This window comes from Cygnus atratus, chromosome Z (genome assembly GCF_013377495.2).
Source record: "Cygnus atratus isolate AKBS03 ecotype Queensland, Australia chromosome Z, CAtr_DNAZoo_HiC_assembly, whole genome shotgun sequence".
NCBI lineage: Eukaryota > Metazoa > Chordata > Aves > Anseriformes > Anatidae > Cygnus > Cygnus atratus.
In genome coordinates, this window is record NC_066396.1 from 68,806,423 (window position 1) to 68,825,317 (window position 18,895).

The 18,895-nt window shown below is 52.2% G+C and overlaps 1 protein-coding gene across 3 annotated transcripts; it reads left to right on the forward strand.

Moving 5' to 3' along the window:
* Positions 1-358: 358 nt before the first annotated feature.
* TMOD1 (tropomodulin 1) lies at positions 359-18,842 on the forward strand. 3 transcript variants are annotated; one of them, XM_035563007.2, is made up of 11 exons: positions 359-449; positions 4,250-4,413; positions 6,479-6,635; positions 8,564-8,683; positions 11,598-11,687; positions 12,826-12,956; positions 14,339-14,446; positions 15,174-15,317; positions 16,094-16,238; positions 17,722-17,787; positions 18,544-18,842. In XM_035563007.2, exons 2-10 carry the CDS (start codon positions 4,294-4,296, stop codon positions 17,754-17,756), a joined length of 1,050 nt encoding a protein of 349 aa, XP_035418900.1. In that variant the 5' UTR covers positions 359-449; positions 4,250-4,293; the 3' UTR covers positions 17,757-17,787; positions 18,544-18,842. The 3 variants fall into 3 exon arrangements, with proteins under 3 accessions (XP_035418900.1, XP_035418901.1, XP_050572439.1); XM_035563008.2 differs by having other exon boundaries at positions 17,722-17,781; XM_050716482.1 differs by lacking the exon at positions 11,598-11,687.
* Positions 18,843-18,895: the final 53 nt, after the last annotated feature.

Below are 18,895 nucleotides of genomic sequence, written 5' to 3' on the forward strand. Positions count from 1 at the left end.
TGTCCTTGTGAAAGAAGTCTCTGTGCGTGAAGCCCCCAAGGGGCTCCCGATGAAGCTCGGTGCCCCGCAAAGCGGCGTGCCGTCTGTGGGGGCTGCCCGAACCGGGGCCCCCCGAGCCCCCACAGTCCCCGAGCCTCTGCCCTGCGGCCCTGCCCGCCTCGGCGGGGCCTGCCCCACAGGCGGCCCGGGGCTGGGCCCCGTCCCCCGGGCCATGCCGAGCCGGGCCGGGCCGCGCCGCGCCACTCAGCCGGGGGCGTCCCTAGGGAAGGGAGGCGAGGGGAAGGCGGCTCCGAGGGGAGTTGCCATGGCGCTGGGGAAGGGGAGGGCGGCCGGGGGCCTCTCCCCTCCCCGCCCCGCTGAGTGACGGCCGGGCCGGGCCGTGCCGTGCTGTGCCGGGCCGGACCCCCGCCCCCCCCGGCTCGGCTCGGCTCGGCTCGGCGGCGGCTGTGGTAAGCGGGGCGGCGGGCACGGCACGGCACGGCACGGGGGGGACGGGACGGGGCCGTGGAGGAGAAGCCGGGGGGGTTCGAGCCTGTCCCCCTCGCCTGGGGCGCCGGCACCTGCCACGGGTGCCTCTCGCAGCGGGTGGAGGAGCCTCCGCCGGTGCCCCCTGGCAGCCCCTGGGCGCCGTCTTTCGCCGTCTCCGTCTGCCGTCAGGGCTCTCTTCCTCCCTGCCCTTAGGCATGGCTGGGTGTCGCTGCCTGGCCCTCGCTGAGCTGCCGGGTGGTTTTTGCCCAGGACACCGTGGCAAGGCCATGCTGGGGTCCGACCCGGCTCGCAGCAGAGCTCTCCTCCTTGTACGGGCACATCCAGGAGCCCCTGGAGGTGGAGACCCCCGCCGCCCGGCAGGAGTTTTTCTCCTGCTCGGTCGTGGTGAACGGGGTAAGCACACCGCAAGTGCTGTCGTAGGTCAGACTGAAGTTTGTCCACCTCAGGGTTCCCCGGTTGGCAGCAACCACTTGGAAGGGCAAAGAAACAAGTCTGCAGCCATGTGCCCCCAGAGCAGTGCCCCGCTCCAGCAGTGTCTGGTTTTGCTGCTCTCAGAGCCAGAGGTGGCATCTTCACTCTGTTAGCCCTTGAACGGTCATGTGAAGGTCCTACTTCTGTTAAATTTTTCCTTTGAACATGTCACACAGCTTCCCCCAAGTGCTTACTGCTGCTGGAACAGTAGTCATCTTGCTCCTGAGTTTGCTAGGCGTCAGCCTGCCTCAGGCTTAGGAGCAGTGCCCGCACAGGGCGTTGCCCCAGGGCTTGCTCCCCAGCAGTGGGATGAGGTCAGGGACATGCGGAGGTGCCCTTGCTACCCACCTGTTCACCCTGCTTTGCCCCGGGCTGTCTGGCAGGGCCTGTCTTTATATGCAGGTATGGTAAGACACAAGACACGGTGTCCAGATGCAGCCCCCCTGGTGCTTAGTGGAGGGAATAACCGCCCCCCCCGTGAGCCTGCTGGCTCCAGCAGCAACATGGGCATGTCCCCTGCCATTCCTGTGCCAGCACACCTGCGCTTGCAGCCCTTGTCACCAGGGCTCAGCAAGTTGTCCCACGAGCTGCAGAACCAGCAGAAGACTCACTTTCTGGTGGACTGATGTCCGTCCTCGCTATGTTCCTGCTGTGACTGCCCCAGCTCTGCCACAGGGAGCGGCTCCTTCTCTCAGTGCTTCTGGTGCCCCACTTGTTCCCACAGACACCCCAGCTCTCCCCTTGTTCCCCGTCCATCAGCTGCAGGAGGTGTCCAGGCTGGCTCCACAGCTGGCCATTTGCATGGCTGCACTGCTTGACAAGAAGTTGGGGCTTGAGTCCTGTAAGAGATTTTGTTTAAGTTGGCTTTAAGGTTTGTCAGAGGACTGAGAGGATGTGCAAGAATGCAGTCTTTATTTTGGAAGACAGCTGGAGCTAATTTGCTCCTCTCATCTGCACGGCATGCATCTAGGGTTTGCACCTGGGTGACTGACTGGGGGCTAAGGGCAGGCACTGAAAACACTTCTCTTGAGTTTGTAGGTGGGCACTCAAGGTAGTAGTTTTTCAAAAAAGAACCCACCTAAAAACCAACCCTGATATTTATCTTCTAAGTTATGTCGAAAGCCAAAGAACAAGAAATTGTAGCAGCGACAGAGGTGTTGGGTGACATTGGTTTGTTATTTTTGTGCTGTAAGAATAATAGCTCCAAACTTTGTTTCAGGTTAACACTTAGCCATGCATTAAAAAAAATCATAAATCAAAATCCAGCTTGAGTCACATGGGAACTGTTCTCAAGCCAAGCTGTCCCTCACAAGATTAACTCCTGCCTCTCGTGCTGCTTAAAACCAGTGGCTTAGGATGCGCTGAGCCCTCCGTGTACAGTCCCTGCTTCTGCTGCAGCCTGCCTTCTCATCCTTCCTTTCTGCTGGGGTCCTCAGGGCCTTGAGGGGTGGTCCCGCAGGTCCCTCCCACCAGCAGTGCCTCTGCTGCTCCTGGCAAGGGTCTCTGCCTCCAAACTTGTCATGCCTACCCCCTTCTGTGCCCTTCTGGCCCAACAGGGACAAGGTCCTGGGCGCTCTTCCAATGTTTTGGATGTCTTCTTCGGACCCTGAGACCTAACGTCTTGTCGTGGTGGTGGTCCATACAAATTCTGATTTATTTTTTGAGGAACATCTGCTTAAAGTTGTGATGGGGTCAGCCCTATTCGACTTCTGCGTATTGTGCATGTGTTTTGTTGTGACACCTCCTTCACTGCCTGAATGAAGTTTATCGGAAGGTTTAATTAAAAGTAACAAGAGATCAAAGCTGTAGTCTTGGGAAGGCACTGAGAACAGGCCTGGAGGAACAGACCTGTGGTGAACCGGGTTAATTCTTTCTCAAATGCCCAGAAGTGTGTGGAGGAGCATCCATCGTGCGGCCTGCGGGCTCCCGGCCTGCTCGCCTCCCGCTGCCACGGCCTCCGTCCCTCACGGCCAGGTCCGTGCCTGCGGGACATCTCTCCCCGCGATGGGGACAGAGATGGAGGTGCACGAACACAGCTCCTCATGGTCTGTGTGCCTCCAGGTTGAGGTCCCCGGGACCTCTCCGCCTCCCAGCTCTGCCTCTCACGGCTCCTGATAAGCGAGGCATCGCGCCCAGGTGGCGAGTGGCAGGAATGTGGGAACGGCAGGCGGGCGGGCGCGCCAGGGGAGGCCGAGCCTCCCAGCAGATGACGGCTCTAAATTTAAGGGCTCGCTGTCGAGCCGCTACGCGTTAATGTGCCCTTTCGTGGGCAGGCTAAAGATAATTTTCCTATCTGGAGCCGCAGCTGCCTTACAAGTCGTGTGGAAAAACCTCCCTTCTAAGGGAAACTTGCTTTAAATAAATTAGAGTTGAATATCCTCTGCAAGAAGTGAGCCAGAAAGCGTCAATACGGGACTGTGGAACAGAAGGAACCTTTCTGGTAAAAATCGGGAGCTGGACACGCTGAAGTGTGCCATGGTGCTGCACAGCTAGCCCTGCTGCATGCCACGAGCACGCTGGCTGCAGCAGCACGTCTGTCGCTGGCTTTCCCACAAAAGTCACAGGTCTGGGGTCTGGTCCAGAGCGGTTCATGAGCACGTTACTGCCACTTCTCTTCTCACAGGGTGTGCTTAGGTGTGCTGTAGCACCCAGGTCAGCTGCTTACTGACACGTGCTGTTCCCTGAGGGTGGGCTGCTAGCAGCACGCTTAAGTGCATGAGCAGGAGCAGGTAATGCTTCCTGATCAACTCGTGGCTTCACGGCACTAGCCCTGCAGGAAGGAGCGCTGAGGTCTGCAGCCTTGTGGAGATTTGCAGGGCTCAGAGGGACTCAGTGATGCTGCATTTCCTCTCTCCCGCCTGGCCACAGCTCTGCCGGCAGTGCCACGTGCAAGGTGGTGCTCGTAAGGGTGGGTGAGCTGCAGGCTTTACCATCTGCGGTTTATTGCCCCCCAAAGAGAGGAATGCCTGGGACATTTTGTTAACACCCAGCATTGGTTGGAGCCAGGTGTCCCTAGCCAGAGCCCCATGCTGAAACATCCTTGGTGCTGCTCTGCGAGTCTGTGGTGGGGCGAGGTGCTCCCGATGTCATGCTGCTGTGGTGGCCCTGGGTCGTTACGTGCATCTGGAAGTGGGCAGGGGGGCCCTGAGCAATCTGACCTGGCTTCAGAGCGAGCCACGCTTTGAGCATAAATCTTGTGCAACTCTGTGATAGCCAGCGTTCCCCCACCAGCAGGGCTGCGGGGTCATGTTTCATGCATTCACTGCTATGCTCTGTGTTTTCATTTCAGGTCCTGTTTCGGCATAAGAGTGAGATTCACAGGACTGCTCTAAGATGTCTTACAGAAAGGAGCTAGAGAAATACCGAGACCTGGATGAAGACAAGATTCTTGGTGCCCTGACGGAGGAGGAGCTCAGGAAGCTGGAGAATGAACTGGAAGAGCTGGATCCTGATGTAAGTCATTTTTAAATGAGGTTTGGTAGGTGGTAAATCCCACACAGTTGTGGGCAAATGTGCTGTGTTAGTAACCAGTACCTCGGTGGGATCCTTTGCAGAGCCTGTACTCAGTGCAGGAATGGGAGAGGCTGGCCCCAGCTGGGCAGGAGCAGTTGTGCTCCTGCACCGTGGGCACAGGCTCTATGTGGGGCTTTGTTTTTGCAGTGTCTCCCTGCCTGTGCCCAGTGTGCATGCTGTGGTGTGACCAGCACTGTACTGGTCTCTGGCCCAGTAATTAAATTGCCAGGCTTTTGGAGTAAAACATGCTGATAGTTTTGTTGTTGTACACTGCTTTTCACAGCAGGGTCTTAGCCTATGCTTGGGCTTCTTACACTGTTCTGACACCCTTATATTTTAGGAAGAGCTGCCTTTATATTTAGGAACCTGTGGGAATGGATCACTACTTCTCATCAGGCCACATTCAGGCAGTGTTTTGGGTTTTGTGGGCTGGGTGGTTTTTTTCATAGCAAACTCCGAATGGCCAGTATTTTCCTCCCTGTAGTCAGAAAAGCAAACCCCAGAGTTCTGCAAACTGGGCTATTTGCTTTCTAGCCTCCCAACATCATCTGGAGCAGCACAAATGCAGACACTGGGCCTGCTGATGCCAAACAGTGAAAACCTTTTGTAGGCAAGGCTGTCCTGTGGCAGGGGCAGGGGCTGCGCAGAGCCAACTGGCAGGCCTTTGGGTTACAGCAGCGTTAGATGATGAGGCTGGGCACTGCCAAGTGAGAAATTGTTCCTGCAACGTGCGGTTAATGTTTCGAGGGGAAGTGATGGGCAGTGTAGATTGCATCATCAGTGCTTTTAATTGCAGCATCAACACAGAAGAGTAATTAAGAGGTGGCAGGCTACCTCCCAGGATTATGTGTGTGTGCCGGTAGGCTGGTTACATGTGGCCCAGGAGATGTGGAAATGGACAGGGTTCTGTGAAAGGTGTGGAAAGGTAAAATAATGGTGAATGCCCATCCATGCAGGTGTGGCTTGGGTACCCAAGCTGCATTCTCACCTTGCACAGCATGAAGCCCGAGGAAGAAAGCTGTTCCTTACGCCTCCTGGCTGGTGCATTAGGTGGTGTTCTGCTGAGTTGCCTACCAAGGTTGGCTGTGGCTAAATACTTGCTATTAGTAATCATTCTTCCCAGGCTTTTCACTGGAACAGATTTAAATTAAAGTGAATTACTGAGGTGGGCACAAAAAAATCAGCATCTTGTTGAAAATCACCTTGGGTGTCTTAAAAAAATAAATGTTGCCTTCTGTCCAGCAAAGAACATGCTTAGTGTCAGATCTGGGAATAGACTTACTTATTGCATTAAGGCTGTTCTATATTTAAATATAAGCAGGTGCTTACGTGCCGTATGTGTCAGGCACAAAGCAACTTCCTGCGGCAGCTGACGTGGCTGAGTAACGAGGAGACAGCTTGAAAAAGGGCTGGGGCTCTGGGGCTGGGGAGCTGCAGGCACCGCTGCCGTTCTGGCCTGGCCTTCTCTGCGAGGCCCTGCCCGCAGATGTGTGGTGGGTCATGGCCAGCAGCAGGGACCACCACGACTCTCTGCTGGAAAGACGTGGGGATTTTTCCAGGCTGATGTTCATGGGACCAGTATACACAGCCTCCACCTCGAGTGGGGTCAGCTGGCACATGGACAGGCGCATAGGGAGGAGATCTGCTGAGCTTAGGAGGTATCAAAGATGGTGAGCATGTGGGAGGAGGCTAGGAAGAGCAGGAGGGGATGGTTGAGAGCCCCCAGAGAAAGGGATGGAGCTGCTGTTGTAGAGAAGCATCCACTTGGCAGCATGGAGATCTTGCCATGGAGCTGGTGTTTGAAATCTCATGCTGGAGGAGGGAAGGAGCATCATGTCTTAGCTGAGATGGGAGCCATTAGGGCTGGATGGAGACAGGTTTTGAGAAAAAAATTGTCCAACAATGTGGAAGAAAGGCGGTGCAAGAGAAGTGGATAGGGGGTGAGTGTGTGAGGGATGGAGGCCTGGCCTGCAGAGGTGACCTGTGTTTCTCCCCCTGTGCCCAGAACGCATTGCTGCCGGCGGGGCTCAGACAGAGGGATCAGACGCAAAAGCCACCAACCGGCCCATTCAAAAGGGAAGAACTCATGGCCCACCTGGAACAGCAGGCAAAGGATGTTAAAGACAGAGAAGACTTGGTTCCTTTCACAGGCAAAAAGAGAGGTATGGTCATCCCTCGCACCGTGGTGCGAGCACGTGGGCATGTCAGTGTTGCAAGGCCCCCGGTGCTGCCTTTCTCAAAGCTTCCTGCCCCTTCTTAATGATCCTTGTGCCTTGCTGGGGGAGAGCTTGTTTTAAATCGGTTTGACAAAAAAATGAGTTCTCCTTGAAAGATGCAAATGAAAAGATGTCACTGAGCCCCATCAGGAAGATTTAGCAGCTTCAAGCGTGCCTGAGCCCAGCTGTGGTCACCAGCCTGGCTAGCACGGCAGCAGGAGGCAGCGCTAAGCCAGAGGCATTTTGGGTTTTCAGCTTCCGTGCTGAATTAATTATACTTCAACCCGATGCAATCTCAGACATGTTAAACATCGTTTCACCTGTAACAGGCTGCTGAGTGAAGACACGGTTTGTATCGAGTGTCAGCCAGGGACGGTAAATTACTTTTTTATTATATTATATAATATATACATAATATACATATGTATGTATATATAATATATTTTTATATAAAATATTATATATATATACATTTTAAATTGCACGCTGCCTGTTTTTGCAGAGCAGCTGTGGCCCCTCTGGGAGGAGATGAGCAGTTTTCACCCGGCGCCGTTTATAGCCGCCTCCATCTCTCTCCGGGAGAGCCCACCGCGCAGTTGCTTCTTCCTTGGGGCTAAATTTAGCTGCCTCTGCGTCTGCACAGCCCCGAGCGGCTGGATTGTTGTTTCTCTCCTCCGGTGTTGCTGACTCTGGTTTCAGAGAGGGGACGAAAATAGCCCCAGCTGGTATGCCGGGCCCTGCGCTCGCTATCTCCCTTCGGCAATGCGGGGCTGTCTCAGGGGAGGGGGCTGCTGCAGGATGCTGCCTGCCCCGCTGCTGGTGTCTCCTCACAGCCTTCTCCTGGCCAGCCGTGGTGGAGGTGACCCTGCCCAGCTTGTGTCCACCTTCGGAAGCCCAAGGGTTGCAGAGGGGAGCGCTGCTTCCCGCCTGTCCCTGCTCCGCTCATGGCGGGGTGGCAGCAGGGTGGTTCGGTGGGTGACATGCCTGCCACTGCCCTCAGGCATGTGGACCCGAACCAGGCTCCTGTGCGGGACAGCAGAGAGCTGTTGGGTTCCCCCAGGGAAGGACAGGAAAGGGGATACCAACAGGGGGAGCAAATCCACTGGTTTGCACCTTCAGCTGGTAAAAAGGCCTGGTCCTTGGCATGTCAGTGTCCCAGGAGGCAGAGCAGGGAGGCAACCCTCTCGAGTGCCCTCTGCGCCTCTCCCCCTGCCCAGGTGCCCTCTGCAGCCCTGTTGAGCCAGACCAGCTGCCCCGAGCCTGCTTCTCCTTGTGTCTCTGCTGCCCACGTGCACACTTGATGACTGAGTGCTGTCCCTGCCTGCTGCCAGACCTCCTCCACCACCTCCTCCACCACCCTCGTTTCATTACTGTGCCGCTGTGCACTTGGAGAGGTCTCAGAGACAGGACTGGCCCTGCACAGCACTGGATCCAGGCCTCTGGCCTCCCTTGGTCCACCCAAATGTTGGCAAACTGCATTCCTTTTACATTTCTGTGATGCAGCCTTCAAAGAAGTGAAGTCCTTCTGTATCAGGCTGTGCTTTCAGAGCACCAAGCATTGGAAAATAGTTCTGTATGAAAGTGCCACGAGGCTGTTGCAGGTACCACCACACTGACAAAAGCATCCTGCTCCGCAGCTGGAGGTGTCTGGCACATTGCCCCCTGTCACATTGCAGTAGGATGCAGACCTACTAGTGGGAAGGGGTTCTTTACCTGCTCTGATCTTTCATCTAGGTCCTCGTGCCCCCCTGCCCTTTCCACCCTGTGAATCCCACCCCACAGAAACGCGTTGTCATGGGCAGCACAGCCCTGCTCTGCGGTGGTGGGACGGGTGCTGCGGCTGTGCTGAGCGTGACCTCACTTTGCATTTACAGGGAAAGCTTGGATCCCCAAGGAGAAGCCGATGGATCCTGTTCTGGAAAGCGTGACTCTGGAGCCGGAGCTGGAGGAAGCCCTCGCTAATGCCTCTGATGCAGAGCTCTGTGACATTGCTGGTAAAACAGCTACACGTGACTCGGTGTTTGAGTTATTTAGCTGCTGATTTATCTTTGCTCTTTTGTGGGACGTGAGCTATTGAGCTCTTTGCTGTTTATGCGAATGCCGTTGGTTTTGACAGGATTTGTTTCTTCGTAAGAAAGGAAACATATATTTAGAGTTACTTGCAGCCCAGCACCCCTGTGTGATTCAGTCAGGAGTATGGACCAGAGCTGAAGAGGGAGAAGCAGGATTTATCCATGGGCTGTTTATTTCTCTTTTCTCTGCCACTGAACCTAGCAAACTGCAGCTCATCTCCTTGGGGAACACAGCTCCCTTTAAGTCAAACCTCTAGGAAACAATCAAACAGACCCAGTGAAATCTGAATTTCTTGTTCTGCCTATTAATGGAGCTGTCAGGCTGGGGTCTTTCAAAGCGTGGTGTGCCATTCACTGGAGCAGCCAAGCCCCATGCAAACCAAGAAGTGCTGACATGGTCCCTGCTCTGAGGGGGTTCAAGCCTCTATTTAGGTTAAATTCAAGCACTGCCCCATTGCTGCTTTTCAGGCCGTGGTGTCTGAGTGGAGGAGACCCCCTGCAAACCTCCTTGCTGTGCTGCTTTAGAGAAGACAGTGTCGGTATCTTGCCAAAGCCGGCAGCATGGACATAGCTCTGTGGCTGAGACAGGAAATGCCTCAACCAAAGGAGTGTATGAACACCTCTTGGTTGCTTTGCCAGGCTCACATGTCCTCTGGTCTAGCTCTCGATGGGGAATTCACTCCTGTTGGCTTCTCCCTCTGGTTCTGTCTCCTTCTGATGTCCATACTCCACAGCAGTGTCCTCCCTGCTGCAAGATAGCCTGTAGGATAACCACACCAAGCAGGCATCTTCCATGCAGTAATACCATCTTCAGGCTCAGAAATGCATTTCTGCACTAGGGTTTCCAATGCACTTACCCTGGCTGAGCATTGCATTTCTTGTTTTTGCTATTTTACTGTGCTTCTAATATCCTGTAAAGCACTTCTCTCTAAAATACATCTTTCTAAGCTCCAGACCTGTGCAGCAATTACTTTCACAGGGAAATGCTGCTGAGGGCACTTTGTTCTGCAGGTCTGGGGAGAACACACTCGAGAGCTGATGTGATACAAGCTGTGCTGAAAGCTCAGTATTGACAGTGTTGCTTTTCCAAGTTTGCCAAGACTGTGAAACAGATCCTGCCTCTTTCACAGGGCTCACTGTCAGCCATGGCACATTGGCTCCCTTCCTTGGCAAGCCCAGTAGGATAGTTCTTGTGGGTGGCTCCCAAAAAGTCCTGGGACGGTTTCTGTGCCTTTGGTCCACTGGGGGAGGCAACATAAACTCTATCTCAGAAAGAGAGCAGAAGGGCAAAACCACATGGCTGTAATAGTAAATCCTTCTCTGCTTGCAGTCCAGGTGTTTACGGTCCTGGCTGGTCGAGGGTTTTTGTTGTTGCACTAAGCTGCATGTGGGGCGGGGTGTCCAAAGTGCTGAGCCTGCAAATTGCTTTTCCTAGCAGCCTGGCACTCCTGAAAATTCAAGTCTGTGGCAGAGAAAACGGAGACAAACAGACTTGAAGCTGCTTGGCTATGTGACATCCAGCTGGGGACGTGCAGCGGGGGAAGAGCACGGCAGTGGCTGCTGCCACCATTTGCTGCCACCACCCCTGCCCTTGCAGCCCAGAGCTGGGAGTCATGGTGGGCTCTCACCACAACACATGTGCCTCACGTGAAGGGTGCCGGGGAGAGCCTTCTGCTCCTGCAGCCCTTCTTGGCTGAAGCACTGAGCAAATGGTGGCTGACAGGTGCCAACCACACATCCCAGGAGTGGCTCAAGGGGAAATGAACTGCATTGGTGGTTGCAGGCTTGAATTTTAGGCAGAGATTGGTCTTTCATTTGTTTTGATCACTGTGCCTGTCCTGAGGTCAATATTTGTTCCTATGTGCCTGTATATGACAAGTGTCCACGTCTGCATTTTTCTGCAGAAAGTCATATAGTTATTTAAAAAAAAAAAAACACACAATTCAAAACATTTATTTCCAAAGATAAAATTTCTGTGAGTGAAAGGAGTATTTATAAACAGTATCTATCTTTGCCCAGCTGTTTCTAAGCCATTGGCTTCCCCCTGCTCTTCAGCAGCTGGCAAGAATGTCAGCAGCTCCCCGCGGGCATGTTTCTGTGTGCATCTGCATATTGGTTTTGCAGTCCTGAGTCTGAGATGCACAAATTGTCAGAAGTTTGGCGTTTGGGTTCCTACAGTCTTTGAACTGTGTCCATACCATCACTTCCTGCATTTCAGCCAAGCCAACAGAGCTTTAGGTTCTCACTTCCACATGTTAAGAAGTACAAAGACTGACTCAGAGCACCCCTGCTTGTTGCTGGGCTAGGACAGACTGCGCTGCTGTGCTTCGTGTGGCAGTCACCCGTGTGTAGCTGTCGGAGGGGTTGTTTTGGATCTGTGTGCGTGACACAGCCATCTCAAAACCTGGGGTATTACAGAGCGTGGCACATGCCCAGGTGAGCGGGGTGATGAGGATGTGCAGGCTCCTGCTGGACTGGGCCCTGAGATTAAATCCCAGTGATGACTTTTTTTCAGTTTTATCTTCCCCACTGTATTTTCACATGACGCTGAGTTGAGGCTGCTCTTGGGGAGCCTTGGCTGTTTGTTTGCTGTCCATGCAGCAACATTCCCCTTCTCTGAGTCAAGCTGTACTGGCATGAATAAGGGTGCATTCGAGCCCTGTTGTGTGTCTGTGACAGCTGGGGGGTGGTCCCACCTTTGTGCGTTGTTTTTAGCTTGTACAGAAAAACGCAGTGTGCTGCTGACCCCATCCTGGGCAGCACAGGCACGAGTCTCTTCTCCTGGCTGTGAAGCCCGCAATAACTCGAGGCTTTTCTCCTTTTCTTTCATCTGTAGCCATCCTTGGCATGCACACCTTGATGAGTAACCAGCAGTACTACGAGGCGCTGGGGAGCAGCACTATCGTGAACAAAGAAGGGCTTAACAGTGAGTGATCCAGAGCGCTTCGCAGGCTGCAGCCTTTCCCTGCCAGCTTGGACACAGAGGCAAAGTGGGAATTATTTTTAGGCTGAGGGCTGGGTTTTTACTTTCACTGGACTCTTTCCACCCCTGCCACACTCGTGTGTGAGCAAAGACCCCTTCCTTGGCTGGCATGCAATTGCTACAGCTGTCCAGCCCTGGGCTGGTGCCTGCCAGGGAGACGCTTTCTCTGCAGTCTGCCATCTCCTGGTGTTCACTGGGGAACTGGCTTTTCTGGGACGTTGCCCCTTCCTAGGGGAGCTGTCTGGGTGAAGGCGATTCCTCCCAGAGACAACTCACACCTCACCTAGGGAGATCAGCTGGAAACGTTAATCCACTCTGAGCAGAAAAGGTGTCTCCTGGACAGTCTTTCCTACCAAAATCATTTCTTCATGTCAAAAGTGAAGCACATCACTTTCTAAAGGAGGTGAAAACATTTCTTCTGTCAGTCTTTCCAAATGAAACCTGAGAAGAGAGGACAGGAACCACTCAGAGGAATGGTGGTGCTGTCCTGTGCTCCAAGAGCTTGCTTGGCTGAGGAAGCTGCTGCACCAGATCATCCCTGATCCCCACTTGGACACTGAGCCATTGACTGCAACTCTTTGGATGCAGCCATCCAGCCAGTTCCTTACCCGCTGAACAGTCTGTCCATCAAATCCGCGTCTCTCCAATGTAGAGACAAGGAAATTGTGTGGGACCACCTCAAAATCTGGACTGTTAGAGCAGTCTGTGATTGCTGGCGCAGGCTCTGGTGCATCCTTGCCCTGTGCCCACCAGTGCCCCCAGCCCTGTCCCCGCCCAGGAGGAGCACAGCCCAGGGAGTGTCCCTGCATGGGTGGCATGCCTGCCACCGGCTCTGGTCCCTGACAGCACGTGGCAGCAGGCACAAGCTGCCCTGTGCTGGTTGCCCCCAGTGCCAGGCAGCATTTCAGGACACACATGGGTGTGGGTAGGTCTGGCAAGTGCTTGTGCAGTCTTTCGTCTCTATCTGCCTCTCAGATCATACCTCCCTCCCAGTGCTGCTCCTGGAAGGGGGACAACACACCTAAGGAGGATGTGCTGCTACTCTGCTTCTGTTTTTGCCCATCTTGCTTTTCACTTGCAGGCGTGATTAAACCCACGCAGTACAAGCCAGTTCCTGATGAGGAGCCAAACTCGACGGACGTGGAAGAAACTCTGAAACGAATACAGAACAATGATCCTGACCTCGAGGAAGTCAACTTTAACAATATTATGGTATGTGCTCCTTCCTGCTCTCCTCTCTCACCAACAGCACCAAACAGAGGGCAGAGCCCAAGCCTGCTTCGCTGTGCAGGGTAATGCCATACCACTGCATGTAGCCAGACAAGAAGCTCCAGCACTTCCCACCTTTTGGGCAGGAGGGATTGCTGCCTGCTGTGGGATAATGATGTGGAGTTGGTGGCAGGAGAGTGCTGTCAGCTGCCTGGAGGAGCTATGTTGTGTTGAGGGCAGGTGCAGAAAACCACCTCCAGCCTGTCTGGTTTGAAGTGTTCCGAGTTGTTTTAGTGGTTTAGTCAGCCACATATGTTGGAGGGGATGTTTATGTAAGGTAAAATGGTGGGAAGGAAAATGGCTTCTTAATCTTGACACTTGCCAAGCAAATATGAAGAAACCTCCCTTCTTGTATGTAACCCAATCCACCTCCCACCCATCCCTTCTTTGGGGCTCCTTTTCTTCTTGTAGAAAGCAAACCAGGACATGGCACCACTTTTTACGTGGCCTCTGGGCACATACATGTACTGAAAAATACAGCTGCTGTCTGTCCCCTGACTTGAGGACCCCCAGCCCGTGGGGTTTGCTGGATGATGATGCATTCATATGGCAGGAACATTAACAGCATGTACATGTTAAAAACACCTGTGCAATGCCACCTGCACCTTTCTGTAATGTAAAGGTCTTTACTTTTATTTGTTTGACACCAGCCATGTGATCTTGCAGATGAAAATGCTTGCATCTGACAACAGTATCTAAAATGTTCAATAAGCAAAAAATAACCCATTTTGCTGAACTCAGAATAAGCAGCATAGATTTATTTTCTGGGCTGGGACCTAGCATGGCAAATGTTAGCCAGAAATATATTATTTTATAGCAACAGTTACATTGTTTTACGTTGCTTTATTATAGTCAGAAGTGACTGTGGTTTGTTCTACAGGGAGATCATTTCAGGTCTTTCTGGATAGGTGGAAATTTTCCATAACATTACATGGCTGTTGCTCAGTGCTGTCATCTATACTTAAAAGCACAGGAGCAGTGCTTTGTTGGCTCATGGATCCTGGCTACACACACCCCCATGAGCCTATGTTCTCAAGTAGCTGAGTTTCTAGGTAATTACATTAAACATCAGAGATGTTGCATCTTGAAATTAAGGCAGTGAGCTATCAGCAGAGTGGGAAACAGGATGACGACATCGCCACAGTCCTCAGGATATGTCAATTATAGCTAGAGACCTTGAAAAAACATTCATCAGCCCCTTTCTAAATTACTTCAGTGTGTTTGATGTTGATCTCAATAATAATTTTGAAATACTATTTAAATGTATTGCATATCCTTCATACGGATGATGACCTAACTCTGGTTTTCTGCATTTCTTTTCACAGAATATTCCCATACCAGCTTTAAAAGCCTGTGCTGAAGCACTGAAGACTAACACCTATGTGAAGAAGTTCAGCATAGTTGGAACGAGGAGCAACGATCCTGTTGCTTTCGTAAGTATGATGCCACACAGTGTCAGCTACTTGTGATAACGTTGTGACAGGGCTTGTTCTTAGGCAAGGTATTTTTGGACTCACGCACTTGCTGCTTCGTCACTGGGCATATTCTGCACCTCAGGTTTTCGTGCAGGTGTTTCAGTCCCAAGCAGTAATGAAAGCCAGAAGCAGACCTCAATTCCTTTGCTTCCCTTTTCAGGGGTGGAGGTTTCAGTTGTTTATTCCAGAACACAGTCCTTTAGTCCCAGTAGGTCTGATATTTGCCCGCAAGATTCTTCCAGAAGAAGAGTGGGTGGGCAAGACCTGTGGTGATATGGTTGTGGAGGAAGCCTTGGACGCAGGGAACCTGTCTGTGTTCCAGACAGAGGCTTCTCCCTGACTTCTGCGATGGGAAGCACTGCAGCTCCATGCAGGAGCAGTGCAGGGAGGAGGCAGGGCTGACCCCCTGCCACCACCACGCTGGCTTTAAAAGAGGGACAAAGAGAAGGGCTGTCACAGGGCAGCCGCAGGTGTGGACTGTCACCTTTTGGGGTGGTGTTAAACATTTATCTGTACGAGGCGCTGCTGTGCCCTCCAGCACACTCAGGTGCAAGAATGCCCCAGGAATAGGAGGGAATCCCCTTTGCCACCAGGTCCTCCAGGTATCCCCCAGAGCAGAGGGGTTCCGGGGTGCTCTGGCCCCGCATGTCTCATGCCAGCTATTCCTGTCCACCTCTACCCACAGGCGCTGGCAGAAATGCTGAAGGTCAACAACACGCTGAAGAGCCTGAACGTGGAGTCAAACTTCATCTCTGGGGCCGGCATCCTGGCTCTCGTTGAATCGCTCCAGGGTAACACAGCCCTGGTGGAGCTTCGAATTGACAACCAGGTAAAGTAGAGCATAGATGGTCAGGAGCTGTGGTCAGGTGAAAATGTCCTGTTTGCTGGAGGTCAAGTGGCTGGACAAGGTGGAGGGTGACTTAAGGTGGCCATGGGCTTAAATAACAATGGTTACTTAGTAAAAATTAAATTTTTCCTGCAGTGCAGGGAAGGAACAGATGACACGGCAGGAGGGCTGTGGAGTGTGCAGTGGTACAGATGCCTTGGCAAGTTTGGCTTCTCCAGAAACCAAACCAGGGGGTGGAAGTAAAGCAGATGAGCTATTAGGAGCTCTGGGGCAGGTGACTGTGAGGTCAAAATGGTGTTCTCTGGGCTCCTCTTCACTGCAAGTTTCTTCAAGAAACAGTCTGTGAGGAAGAGAACTTGTGTGAGGTGTGTGCTGGAAGAGTTGGAGCCACTGGGACGTACCAGGAACAGGCCAGCAGGCATTCCAGCTGGGTGGACCAGCAGATCCAGAAGGAGAGGAGAGGGTGAGATGAGCAGATACCTGCTCATTCTGAATCGCCCTCTGACCTAACCAGCGTGGCAGCGACTGTGAGACTCGCTGTATTTCCAAGCAAGGGGCGACAGAGATGAGGGCAAGCTGCCTACAACAATTAAGCTTTAAAAGACTCGAGTGCCCCCCACATAGCAAGGTAGAAGCAGAAGCTGGTCCATCCCTGGGCCAGCTGGTGGCAGCTGAGGGACTGAGGGCTGTCGCTGAATTGACAGCAGCAACAGGAGGACGCCTGCACTCACATGCTTCTCTGTTTTCTCTTTCCACAGAGCCAGCCCTTGGGCAACAACGTGGAAATGGAAATCGCAAACATGCTGGAAAAAAACACCACCCTGCTGAAGTTTGGGTACCATTTCACCCAGCAAGGTCCCCGGCTCCGTGCGTCCAATGCCATGATGAACAACAACGACCTCGGTGAGTGGGGCAGGCTGCAGGCCCCGTGGCTGCCTGCGGGCAATCCCTGGCAGAAGGACAGAACCTTGTTAAAAAAAAGCTTAAAAGCTTGAAGGCTGTGGTGGGTGTGCTGGAGTCAGATACCAGCTCTTGAAGGGCCTGGTGGGGCCAGTTGTGCTCCAAACCCGGAGACACTGTGGAGCCCAAACACCCAGAAGAAAGTGTTTCTGGCCATAACGGAGGGTCTTGATGGGAAGGTGTGAGAGCTGTTAATGTGCTTCGGCAATAACGTGCGTGATATGGCACACAGGTTGCGAGCTGACAGCACTTGTGATTCCTGCCAACTGCTCGTCTTCCTCCAGTTTCATTTCCACTTTAACAAGGAGATGAAAAATAGGAGAGTTGAACTTTGAAGGCAGTGGGGCTTGGCCCATCCCCCTCAGTAAAGCAAACTGGAAGTTTTCTAGGGAGAGGTGGGAAGCCACATGGCTTGGAGTTATATTTATACTCTCAATGAAGTGATCAGAACCGCTTGTGAAGGAAAACGTGGGCAAGCCTGTAAAGTGCTGTTTCAGCTAATGAACGTGGCAGAGGCTTTCCACTGCTTGGCTTCAAGGTGCTGTAGAGCACTGGAAACCTGTCCAAAGGAGCAATATTGGAAGTACCGGCACTGCTTGGGTAAGCAGGGTGGCTATAAACATGACCTCCAAACACTTCTGAGCAGCCACAGACAACGTGACGGGGAGAAATGAGCAGAAGTTTGCAGACCAATTGTTTGCATGCTGGGACAAACACTTCCCTAGAAGTTAGCCCAGCGCCAAGGGACAAAGCGAGTGGCTGCCCTGCCCTGGTGCTGGGGAAAGCCCTCTCCCAGGGACCTCCGGCCACCAGCGCTGCTGAGGCACCTCCAGGAAGGAGCAGTCAGCAGGCAGGGTCTGAGGAGAGACCTAAGATATAAATGCCAGTTGGCAAGGAATGGTGAAAAGCTGGAAACCTGTATTAATCCGCGGGAGGTTCACCCCATACAGGGTCCTTCACTCCTTCATGAATCAACTTTGGGTTTAAAAACCATAGAGAAATAGCTTTAAGTGGCTGTCAAACAGATGATAAATATATGTATTTGTTTTAATAAAAAGGCAGTCTTGCTTCAGACAGTACTATGCTGTTATGAAACATGGCCAAGCGTAGAGCTACGTGCCAGTTCTTCACTAACCACACAGAATACTTATTACAGTTCACTGGGTTATTTATTCTGCCTGCTGCTGCATTTCTGGTCACTAGAGAGCTGCTCCAGGAAAGGATTACTATTTTCTGTCTTGTAGAGCAAGGTTTTTAATGAGCGTGAGTACACAGTATTCAACTAAAAGATCTGGAGCTAATGTTTTAATTTTTCCTGCGTTGAAAGGAAGGAGTGTACAGCTTTGCCTCCCATGCAGCAGTTGTACGTTTTGTCTCTTTGACCATTAAGATCTGCATTTGTGTCTGATTTGGTTCTTGTTTGCAGCTCGCATTCATCGGTGTCATGGTCTCTGGCAATAGCTTCTCAGCTCTGCACCTGGACAACGTATAAGTATAGAAAACTTTTATTTTCCTCCCTGTCAGCAATAGCTCTCTGCTGCACTCCAGCGCTCTTGCCTACCATCACCTGACGCTGCCAGAGCTTGGTCTTGGTCCTGTAGCTTCTGTTCTCTGAGATGCCCTGTCTGAGCCAGCTGTGACGGCATTTACATTCATCCCCATGAGCTAACTTCTGCATCCTCTTTACGCTTTTTTTTTTCCTTACACACATCTTGAAAAGTCATAGATGCAGCTGTCAGTTGCAAATCAACTTTAAGAGTAGATACAAAGCTGCTTTGACCACGTTAACCACGATCGAATGGCTGGAGGCACAAGGTATAAGTAAAAAAATGGTGTGTTTTTTAATTTGAGAGGGTGACTAGGAAAAACTAGCAGAAAAAAAAAACCTGTGGCGTCTATCTCCTGCTGTCTTCACATCGGTCAGTGTCAGATGCCTTCTAGCAGAGGTGCTTTAGCCAACATCAGATTACAAAGACAACTGCATGAAATACACTTGGAGTAAGGCAGGTAAGGTTCAAAGTAGCTTTTGGCCATAACAAAGGGACAGAAACCTCAGCTTACTTTCCTTCACTTTAAACTCTCTAGGGCTGTACCTGCTGCTTAAAGCTGGAACTCAGCAGCTCACGCTATTCTCTTTCTCTCCTGGCAGAAATTATGTCTCCAAGATCTTTCTCACAGCGGGTAAGCCACACCTGCCATCCCCGCCCTCCCCCTGCCGCGACTGACTCCTCTTCCTCTTCTTTTTCAGTGAGGAAGAGGAGACTTGCGGAGCTGAACGGGCCTATTTTTCCCAAGTGCAGAACTGGAGTGTAGTTCCTGGCTACGGAGATCATCCCCAGTGATCTGTGCTACACTGTGGAAAGCCAAAGGCAAAAGTGCCTTGACAGAGTATGTGTGGTGCCTCGGTTCTGTTTTATGCACTAACGGTTTAAGTTAACTAGTGGCTGTAGTAGAAGATTTTTATCCATTAGGACTGTTGGTGTTTTCTGTAGAGTTGGAAACTATTCAAGCCAGTAACAACCTGACAATTTTATGCAATCTCGGTTTAGAGTGCATCCCAGTGTGAAAGTGACTTAATTAACCTGGGACCTAACTTTTCT

Excerpts from the sequence above, each read along its gene's own strand:
- TMOD1 (XM_035563007.2), top strand. The coding sequence starts at position 4,294 with ATGTCTTACAGAAAGGAGCTAGAGAAATACCGAGACCTGGATGAAGAC. Across the intron at positions 4,414-6,478 it reads TGGAAGAGCTGGATCCTGAT|AACGCATTGCTGCCGGCGGG; the intron begins GTAAGTCATTTT and ends CCCTGTGCCCAG. Across the intron at positions 8,684-11,597 it reads AGAGCTCTGTGACATTGCTG|CCATCCTTGGCATGCACACC; the intron begins GTAAAACAGCTA and ends TTTCATCTGTAG.